Consider the following 10904-nt stretch of genomic DNA (forward strand, 5'->3'; position numbering starts at 1 on the left):
CTGGTCCATGGGGTCGCGAAGAGTCGGACTCGACTGCGACTGAACAACAACAACAACAAATGTATGGAAATTGGCAGCAGAGGCTTTTATTGTGGAATCACCCGATAAATACCTTCCCATTAAGACATGGCGTTTTTTCCTCTCCAGGCAGTTGGCCACCTTACTTGAAGCAGAGTTCTTACATGCAGCTTCCTGCAGCTGTCTGTGACTGCAGCCGGTTTGGTCTAACTCTTGCTATGGTGTATTTTTTTTTTTTTGAGAGAGAGAGGGAGTCCAGTAATCCTAGTGGACCTTCGTTCCGAAGCTAATTGCAGAGGCCCAAATATCCTTCCCCCTCGCTCCTGCAGTTTCAGGGCAACTGTGGTTATTAATCTTTTCAAGCAAAGTTTGGGAGACATGTTTTAAAACTCTTTCATTTCCAGGGTCCATCTGGTGCAGCAGGACCTGTTGGCTATCCAGGGCCCCGTGGAGTCAAGGTAGAGCCTTCTCACCTCCCTCTTCCTTTAGCACCAGAATTAGAATTTTTTGGGGGGGGTGTCTCCATGCTGCTGGATCCTCAGCTTAGAGCTGCACCCCTGAGGAGACTCTATGTTGGATGGGAACTTCAGGGCCATCTAGGACAACCCCCTGCACGATGCAGGAAGTTCACAACTACCTCCCCCCCACACACACCCCAGTGATCCCTGCTCCTTGCCCAGATGACAAAAAACCCCTCCAGGATCCCTGGCCAAACTGGCCTGGAGAAAATTGCTTCCTGACCCCGAAGTGGTGACCGGCATTTCCCTGGGCGTGTAAGAAAGGGCCACGAGAACTAAGCCCTGAGGCAGCCCTCCCTCTCATGATCTGCCTAAGACCGCAGAATCAGCGTTGCTGTCAGATGGCCAACTGGAGTGATAAGTTCCTCCGAAACCAATGGTGTTTACCTCCAAGAAAATGCAGTTAGAAGTGGGTAGCGTAATGACTAAACTGAGGCTATCGTACTTTGATCACTTTGTGAGAAGGCGAGACTCAGTGGAAAAGACAATCATGCTAGGAAAAGCGGAAGGCAGCAGGAAAAGAGGAAGACCCAACATGAGATGGATGGACTCCATCAAGGAAGCCCCAAGGGCCCTCAGTCTGTGAAACTTGAACAAGGCTGTTAACGATAGGATACTTGGGAGGCTGTCAATTCATAGGGTTCCCATAAGTGGGAAGTGATTTGACAGCATAAGCACATACTGTAAGGGCAAGGTTCTTCTGCGCAAGACACAAAGCTAGGTATCTTCAAAGCAGAGTGCTTCTCATCTGACGTGATTTCTTACATTGCAGTCCTAAGCAGAGTTAGGTAAAGGTAAAGGTTCCCTTGCTCGAAAGCCGGTCGAATCCGACTCTAGGGTTGCGGTGCTCATCTCCGTTTCCAAGCCGAAGAGCCAGCACTGTCCGAAGACGTTTCCGTGGTCACGTGGCCGGCATGACTAAACACCAAGGCGCACGGAACGCTGTTACCTTCCCACCGAAGTGGTACCTATTGATCTACTTGCAATTTCTTGCTTTCAAACTGCTAGGTTGGCAGGAGCGGGAACTAGAGATGGGAGCTCACTCCGTCATGCGGTACCCGGGTCTCGAACTGCTGCACTACCGACCTTCCACAGCCTGCAGTTCAGCGTCTTAACCACTTGAGAGTTATAGCCCTGCAAATCCATTTAAGTCAATAAACGTAGAAGGGAGTCAACTCTGCTTAGGACTGCACTGTCGGTCTTGTCCCTCTGGACTGTGTACTTCCCCAGGTGACCCCAGATCCAGCATAATCCCGTGGTGGACTGGGAGGAGGACTCTGGTGTAAATACGAAATGCTGGCTATGTTCTTCCCCAGTGAAGGTTGTCTTTCTTTTCCGCATTCCCACAGGGGGCCTTTGGAGTGAGAGGCCTGAAAGGAAGCAAAGGTGAGAAGGTAAGTGTCTCCAAGGGATGGGGTTGGGGGCAATGTTCCCTCTAAGCTGTGGAGTCCTGTGAGCAGAAATTCTACTTTGTGAGCTACTGGCATTAAAGTTGTGAGCAGGTAGTTTGGCTGCTGCATAAAATTAGTTTGCTCTGGAGCCATCTTTCCTGAGCTAAGACAAAAATGTGTGATCTGGAGGCTAAAAAACTGTGAGCTAGCTCACACTAACTCAGCTTAGAGGGAACACTGGTTGGGGGGGTGTAGGAGTTAGGCCAGGGGTCCCATGGATTCCAACCACTCCCTGTCTGCATTGTGTCTGCTCCTGCTGTCTCCCCTTGTTGTAATCTTTGCTCTGTGTTACATAGGTTAGTCACTGGGGAAGCCAATGTGTGTAAGAACCAGGGTAGGGATGAAATGAACTTTCCCTGGTCATGTGATTCCCTTCCAGAGTTTTGATTCTGTTGTACGTGATTCATACTGAGTATAAAAAGCCAAAGGGCAGAGACCTCAGGGGCAATTTTAGTGATTCTGGGGCCCTTGGCAAAAGTCCAGGATAGGGCCACAGAATCACTGCAGGTAGCACTGCTGGAACCCCTTCCCCACCCCGCCTGGGCCATGCAAGGGGCTGCCCTCACCCTGTAAAAAAGGTGAGCAGGAGCTGCTGGCACAAGTGACAGAAGATGGCTGCCTGAGGCCTGGACAGGGCAGACACGGGGCTACCAGTTTGGTGTAGTACTTAGGAGCGCGGACTCTAATCTGGGAGAACCTGGTTTGATTCCCCACTCCTCCACATGCAGCTGCTGGTGTGACTTTGGGTCAGTCACAAGTTCTTTCAGAGCTGTTCTCCCAAGGACAGTTCTCAAGAGTGCTCTCTCAGCCCCACCTACCTCACAGGGTGTCTGTTGTGAAGCAGGGAAGGGAAAGGAGTTTGTAAGCCGCTCTGAGACTCCTTTGGGTAGTGAAGGGTGGGGTATAAATCCAATCTCCTCTTCTTCTCTTCTAACTGTGGAGCCAGCTGCCCGAACCAGCTCTTCTTTTTTGTTTTCCCTTCTCCATGGGGGGGGGGGCTGCCCCCCAGCATGAGATCCAGGGCAGCTACCCTGATTGCCCACTGTCTTAAGACTGGCCCTGAGCAACCTGTCTAGGTTGCAGGTCCAAGAAGTCTGTGGTAGCATCAGTCCCTAAGTAAAAATAATTTTCCATTGTCAAATAGGCTCGAGATGGAAAGTCGTTCTTAGCTATGATGAAACTTCGCACAGATTTGAAATCCATCCAGTTTTGTTATTCCCCCCCCCTCCCCAGTTTTGCTCTTGACATTTGATGCCAAGGGATACTTTTTAATCAAGCTGATGAATTTTATGGCAGTGTCCCCCCCCCCCTTCTAAAATTGTCCAACAGCAATCTACCATTTGGAACGTTGCGGAGATTCGTATTGGGAGCACACAGTAGACATTCAGAATTTTGCAAGCACATCATATTGCATTTATCCTCCACCTTCCTTCTATCATGGAAGTCACGATGGCTTATGTAGGATCCTCAGGAACTCTTCTCACCAGATGCCGACCAGACCAAGTGTAGCAAGGTTACTGCTTCATGTGCTTGCTGATCATCTGTTTGCCAACCATATTCTGGGAACCTAATTTATGATAGCCCGGACATGGATAGCCCATGCTAGCCAGATCTTGTCAGATCTCAGAAGCTAAGTGGGGTCGGCCCTGGTTGGTATTTGGGTGGAAGGAGACCACCAAGGAATACCTGTGTCGCTATACAGAGGCAAGAAATGGCAAAACACCTCTGAAGGTCTCCTGCCTTCAAAGCCCTATTGTGTTGTCTTATGTAGGAATCTATATCGGCTTCTAAGCAGTCAGAGCTTGAGGACCCCCCCCCCCAAAAAAAAGGTTTTAACACTTCATAGAGTTCTAAAGGTTCGGAGTCAAGGGTAAAGACCCATGATAATCAACCAAACTGGGATGCTATACTAGCTGAGAACTTCTGAACTAGGACAGGGTAGATACGCATTTTCTCAGAATTGGCAAGCCAGGTGCTTACGTTCTAGCCATGTTAACCTTTTTGTCCCTTTACAGGGAGAAGATGGATTCCCTGGCTTCAAGGGTGACATGGGACCCAAGGGTGACCGGGTGAGCTATACCCTTCCCTCTGTGCCTGAAGTTTTCAAAGTGTGAGAGGGGCCTCTTTAAGGAGGCACAATCTGAGCCATTCAGACTCCTTCGTGACCATGATCAACCAAGAGACGGGGAGGTGTCACGTGGATCATAATGATAGCAGTCCTACATCTACACATAGCAAGCAGCATCTTTGCTTTTGTAGTGTGGACATATAAGACTGCACTGCCCAAGGAACACTGCTGCATGTGCTGGCACAAGAGCATCCTGGGATGCTAGGGCAGGATTTAGCTTGCTCTACCCAGGGTCAAGTTGTCCTCCAACCCTGCACTGGGTTTGTTAGGAAAACAATGGGTGCAGTCAGACGGCATGCTGGGAGAAGTTTAAATGGCTCCAGCCCTGATGCGGGTTTTTTTAACCTGGAGAATCGCGACCACACTCACCTCCTTGCTCCGGATCGCTGCGCAGCCACATCGCTCCCCACCATCCACATGCGTCAGTGTTGTTTCTCTCTCTCTCTCAGTTTGGGCATGCACACAGGCAGCCATCTGTAGAACTAAAATTTTTGTGCCTGCGCAGAACAGCGATTTCCTCTTCAACCCGACTGCTGTAACGCTTCCCTTTAAACTTTAAAGGAACACTTCCCTTTAAACGTTTACCCCGAAAATGGCCTCTGTGAGATCCCGAACTCATCTAAATGCTAAAACTAGGCACCGTTTAAACATTGTTTTTAATAACGCGGTGGCGGAGCTCCGCCTATGCGCATACCGCCAACGCTTTAAAAAAAAATGGTGGGTGAAAAGTGGAAGCCTCGGGCAGCTTTCGAGTGGGGAGGGGGTTTAAACAGGAAGTGGCTCGACACTGGAGGAGCGATCAGATGTCAGAAAAGTGCGGCTGAAACCGGAGAATCAGGAAAACACCACTTGAGGACCTGGTATCAAAATACTCCGGGTTAAAGCAGTTTTGAGCTAGAAAGTGACGGCTGGGTACGGGAGGCAGATGTTGACTGTGTGATCGTGCAGATAAAATTCATTTCTGAACTGAATTCAATTCTATTCTGAATTCAATTCTGAATACCAGATCAAATGGCGCGTCCGACCGCACCCATTGAGTCCCCAAGATGCTTTATTGGTCATGTTAGTTACATTGCCAAAACCCCCCCCCCCCCCAATATTTGTTTATAACTATTTGGTATGTTGGTCAATAATCATGATTTTTAAAGGCTCAGAAGTTAATGAAACAAGGAATTAGGTTACCCTGTTTTGCCAAAGCAGTGGTTTATAGCCCTAAATTTTATACCTGTTGTTTCTGTGTTTAAGCTGCAACTTATTCAGCAAAAAAAAAAAAAGTGTAGGATATATTAAATATCACAACACTTTTTTTAATGAAGGACTAAGTAACGTGTCTAATTGTTGGTACTGTACATACAAGATGGGTCTCTTAAATATATGCCTTTCCAGTTATTCAGTCTTTTGGGGAGGAAGTACTCATATTAATTTTGTATTGGAATAGTCATTGATTTTTGAGGATGCTTATGTACTTTTTAACTATCCGCCTATCTCCTGGAGGCTAACTGATGGTCAACCAAAATGGACCCTCTGTGCCTTTACTGTTGTTAAAAGACTTATATTACAACATTAGAGAGATAAATGCCCACCTACGGTAATCCAGTAGATTGAGGACTTTGCAACCGTATCAACATTTGAATATAGAGACAATTGCTCAAGGATATAGTTTTAGATACTTGGAAACCTTTTACAGAAGCTTAACTGTAGACTTGGCATGGATATGCTTTATTCCTTTCTGTTTGGGGTAATTAAAAAAAACCCACTGTGCCCTGACCTGGATAGGCCAGGCGAGTTTGAGCTCTTCAGATCTCGGAAGCTAAGCAGGGCCAACTCGGGCAAACACTTGGAAGGGAGACCCCCAAGGAATACCAGAGGCGGGACGCAAAGTCAGGCTAATCAAGCCACCTCCCTGAAAAACATTCAAGCGCACAAACACACACAGAGATATATAAAAACACCACACCCTGCAGAGCTGTGGTTTGTGGTGTCTGGTTCCAGAAAAGGCTGAAAAAACCTTAGAGCCTCAAAAATCTCAGTATCTAAGACAGCCCTATAGCTAGACCTTTTTCTCATGGGGGGGGGGGAAGAGGGAGTCATTATTGGGTGCAGTAAATAAAGGAAGAAGCTGGAGACTAACTGGTGATGAAAGTGCATAAAGTTTATGTAGAGATAATGGTGAATATTTACACAGAGATTATACAGACTGTCACACAGCATAACATGCCTTAGTTGGAGAGAACTAAGTCCCCCCTCCCCCAGCTGATCAAGCTGATAGCCAATCACTAACAGGATACATTAATTACCTACTCTAACAATGCCTGAAGAGTATCACCTGGTAGTTTAGCACCTGGCTGTAATTGCCTTAACCACTTAGAATGACAGCTAAGACTTACATACATAGATCATTCTGATCTAGATCCAGTAACTGCTTGCTACCTCACCTATCTAGACATATATGTCATGGCAAATTAAATTAATACAATAAATTAAATAATTAATTGCAAATGCGACGGGGTCACCCTGAGTTGTAAGGAACCTTCCATGAAATAAATACAGGGTGAGAGAAGGGACGGATGGGCAAGGGGCACCCACCTGCAGCTGGCTGGAGCACCTGTACTGGATGAGTGGATTGAAGGTGGTGCGCTAGAGCTCGGTGTCAGTCTGCATCTCATGGAGGGAGGGGAAGGAGGCGCCGCAGCCAACAGCGCAGGGAGAAAAGGGTGGTCCTGCAACCTTTCCGGGGGAGGGGCAGCCTGAGCCACAGTGCCTGCTGGCCTCAGCCAGAAGGATGCTTGCAGGCCAGGCGAGGGGATGGGCTTGCTTGCCAAAGGGCGCCTGTCTGGAGTGGCCAGGCACTGCAGACTTGAGGCCCAAACAGGCACCTTCAAGGGCGAGGCCAGCGACTGGGGCAAAAAGGTTCCAGGGAGGATGGGCCTTGTCTACACCCTAGCCCTGCCCGCTTGGCTCACTGCTTCCACCTCTCACTTGGCCAGATGGGGGGAGGTGTTTGGTATTACAAGTTTGTGACGATCGGGCACGCACGGCCGGGTCGTCGTCGCCCCCAGACGCCGTCGCCTACCGCTGCCCCGAGTCCCCAGGGGAACGGAAGCCTCAGAATGGGAGTTAGGCCGCCAGGTTCAGTCACCGGCCCAAGCCTCTCGCTCCCTACTGCACACGTCTTGTGGGGGCGTTAGCCGAGTCGTATCTCTCTCCGACTTCGGCTCCTCACGCACCCCGTCTCAACTCGGCAGATCTTCCTCCTCGGCCTCCTTGCCTGTTCCCCTTTTATACCCTTCTCCCTCCAGTCCCTCGTCCCATTGGACACCCTGGTGTCCATCATCCCTAGTCCCGCCCCCACATAAATACTCAGATGCCCAGCCAGGGCGGGGCTCTCCAGTCCCGTCCTGTGCCGGGGTAGAGCTTGTCGCCCGGCTCATGCCGGGTGGCGCGGGAAGCACAGCCGTGCCGGACCACCCCGGACCCACCGTCCCCGCTGCCTTCTGCGCCTCCCACAAGCCGGCCCTCCAGCTGCGGGTCCGAGGGCGCGCCCGGCGACCGAGGGGTTGCGCCGTAGGACGGCACCCCGTTCGGGCCCCCCCATCCCCCTCGTGAGCCGGCGTCGCCTGCCCCTCAGCTGGGGGCCTCGTAGCGGACGCGGTGAGTGGGATGTGTGCGGTTCCGCTGTCGGGAGGGGTTGTGTCGAGGAGGCCCGGGACGTCGGGACCGGGACAGAATACTAGACCCACTCAGAGGAAAGAAGAATTCTTTGCTTTCTCCCAAAACATCCTTCCTTATCCTGTGAGAAACAAGCAGTGCAGACCATATAGCCCACTCTGGTCATAAACTTTTTCTGTTGTTATGGATTGACACAAAATGCAGCATTTTGTTCTGCAATCCCTTTTCCCAACATCAGAATTTTAGACCACCATGGTTGCAGGCTTCTCAAGAGGAGCTCAGGTTTGTTTTGGCAGTTTGAAAGAAAAACATGTTCTCTTTCTTCTGTCAGTCTCTGCTGACACATGAAAACCAATGTAGTGTCATGGACAGTGTCAGTACTAGGGTCTGGCAAACCCAGGTATGAATTCCCACTCTGCCATGCAAGGGGGGGGGGGCATTGCAAATTTTGGAAGAGCATCGCCTCGTGGGTCCCACGCCAGCTACGGCCCTGATCCCAGAGCACTGGGCTCCAAATAGTTGCAGCTGGTAGCTAAGAACAAACAAAGTGCTGTAAATTCTACAAAAGGTTCCCTGCCCACCCCAGGACAAATTATACTTTTTTTGCCAAAAAAAGGTGCCAAATAGTCAAGTTCTGAAATGGTTCTTGTGCTGACCTTCCTCGTTTCCCAGAGTTCTAGTACTTTGGTGGGGTGATGGAAGGATGTCTCTCAACATGCAGCTGGAGCATCTTTTAAGCCTGGAGTCCTACAACCACTGATTCTCTTAACTTTTCCGTTTCTCAAAAGGGTGATGGTGGCCCACTGGGGACACGTGGCGAGGATGGCACCGAGGGCCTGAAAGGGCAAGCAGGTCCTGTGGGGGAAGCAGGTCATCCTGGCCCAGCTGGCGAGAAGGTGAGGACCGATCTCCATGAACCTCCTGGTGTCTGGGTTTTTTCCTTCCCCCTGGGCTAATCCGGGCTCTGACCGCCTCTTCTTCCTTTAGGGAAAGTTGGGGGTGCCGGGCTTGCCAGGCCACCCTGGCCGCCAGGGACCTAAGGTGAGTGCGAGGGAGATGTCTGGCTGGAGGAAGGGATGGCCACCCTTGGTCATCATCTGCTCTACTCTGGGCTGTCTTCCCACAGGGCTCGACTGGATTCCCAGGGCCCCTGGGCCTCATTGGAGAGAAAGGCAAGCGGGTGAGTGGAACTGGGAACTGTTTCTTGAGGGCACAGCGAATGGGGAAGATGCGTTCAGGGCAAGCCGAAAGGGGGCAGCATCCCAGCCTGGATCTCTCCCCTCTCTCTCTTGCCAGTGCACAAGGTTGGGGTGGACTTCTCATTTGGGCATTTTGGTATCAGCCATTATACAGAGTATAAATGTATATCAGTGCCTGTGCACCAGAAGCCCTAACCTGGATGGCCCAAGCTAGCCCAATCCCAGAAGCTAAACAGGGACTCTCAGGTGGGTTGCCGTGTTCCCTCTAAGCAGAGTTAGTGTGAGCTAGCTCACAGGTTTTTAGCCTCCAGCTCACAGATTTTTGCCCTAGCTCAGGAAGGATGGCCCCAGAGCAAACTAATGTATGCTTGCTCACAACTATAATGCCAGTCGCTCACCAAGGAGAATTTTTGCTCACGAGACTTAGAGGGAGCATTGGTGGGTCGTCATGTTGGCCTGAAGTAGCAGAACAACGTCTGAGTCCATTGGCACCTTTAAGACCAACAGCGTTTTATTTAAGGTGTAAGCTTTTGCGTGCAAGCACGCTTCCTCTGACAAATTGAAACAAGGTATCTTCAAGCCTTACGTGCAGGAAGACTTGGGGGGGGGGGTTTGGAGGGACCAGTCATAGTTAAGATGCATAAGTGAAGCTGAGATTGGATCAAGGTGGCAAGAATGGGCTCTTTTTGTAGCAGGAACTCCTTTGCATATTAGGTGACACACCCCTTATGTAGCCAATCCTCCAAGAGCTGTAAGAAGAGCTCTGTAAGCTCTTTGAGTATTGGCTACAGTAGGGGTGTGTCGCCTAATATGCAAAGGAGCTCCTGCTACAAAAAGAGCCCAATGGCAGCAAATCAGCACAGTAATGCGAGAGCTAACAAACAGAGGTGAGAACGAAGCCTGTGTCCAGCAGCACCCCCAAGACCAACCAAGCTCAACTCTGGGTACATATGAGAACAGAGAGACTCTGCATGTGTAGATGCATGCTTCTTCACATACATTGAAACAGATTTCCTCAAATATTGCATACAGATAAGAGGGTCCCCACTGGTGGACCTCCTGACGGCACCTGGTATTTTTGGCCACTGTGGGACAGAGTGTTGGACTGGGTGGGCCATTGGCTTGATCCAGCATTGGCTTCTCTTTTGTTCTTCTGAGGGTTTAGTTGTCAGGAAGAGCTAATTAGAGTGAAGACGCACAAGTCACTCAGCAATAAATACAGCTAAGACTGGAATAACACATTTGGTAAGACATGTAAATAGCAAATTGGCATACAGATAATCAAGGAGTTAACAACAGGTGAGAAGAGTTTGAGTCCAGTGGCACCCTTAAGACCAACAAAGTTAAATTTCTCAGTATAAGTGAGAATTGAGTGACTTACCATGTGTAGTGAGATAAGAAGCCAATATCTCTTATAAGCCCTGGGAGTTCCATTGTCCTGAGTGTTGTAATCTCTCCTTATATATAATTGAATAGTGGGTGCCAAAGTTCTAAAATGCACTCCTTTAGTGTATGGACGCTTGAACTGCCAGTCAGAAGATGCTGGCTGGGTTGACTGGCTGCTTTGTGCAGTCCCGCCCAGCGTTTCAAGGTCTTTTGCATATGAAAGCTGATTGGACTTCACTGCATTCCACACCTCAAACTCACCCCCCTCCCCGCAAGGCATTTGGAATGTCAGTTGCATATGGGACCTTCAAGGTCTTTTGCATATGGAAGTTGATTGGACTTCACTCCATTCCACACCTCATACTCCCCCCCCCCCGCAAGGCAGTTGGAATGTCTGCTGGTGTGTAGGTCCCAGGATCATGTTTTAAAAGCTACCTGGGGAGATGGGGACCTCAGACAGATTACAGTGCCATAGACTCCACCCTCCAACCCAGCTATTTGCTCCTGGGGAACTATTGTTGCCAATCTTGGCCCA

General features: G+C 49.8%; 1 protein-coding gene across 1 annotated transcript in view; it reads left to right on the forward strand.

Annotated features, from left to right (window-relative positions):
• The window catches only part of LOC107123443 (collagen alpha-1(XI) chain-like), a 203520-nt gene that overhangs the window by 176786 nt on the left and 15830 nt on the right, over positions 1–10904 (forward strand). The window contains exons 29-34 of the mRNA XM_015426692.1: positions 423–476; positions 1886–1930; positions 4003–4056; positions 8573–8680; positions 8772–8825; positions 8911–8964. Of these exons, the coding sequence (XP_015282178.1) occupies positions 423–476; positions 1886–1930; positions 4003–4056; positions 8573–8680; positions 8772–8825; positions 8911–8964 (369 nt within the window). The remainder of the gene's footprint in view (positions 1–422; positions 477–1885; positions 1931–4002; positions 4057–8572; positions 8681–8771; positions 8826–8910; positions 8965–10904) is intronic.

This window comes from Gekko japonicus, unplaced genomic scaffold (genome assembly GCF_001447785.1).
Source record: "Gekko japonicus isolate JY-2015 unplaced genomic scaffold, Gekko_japonicus_V1.1 scaffold2569, whole genome shotgun sequence".
In the NCBI taxonomy this organism is placed as follows: domain Eukaryota; kingdom Metazoa; phylum Chordata; class Lepidosauria; order Squamata; family Gekkonidae; genus Gekko; species Gekko japonicus.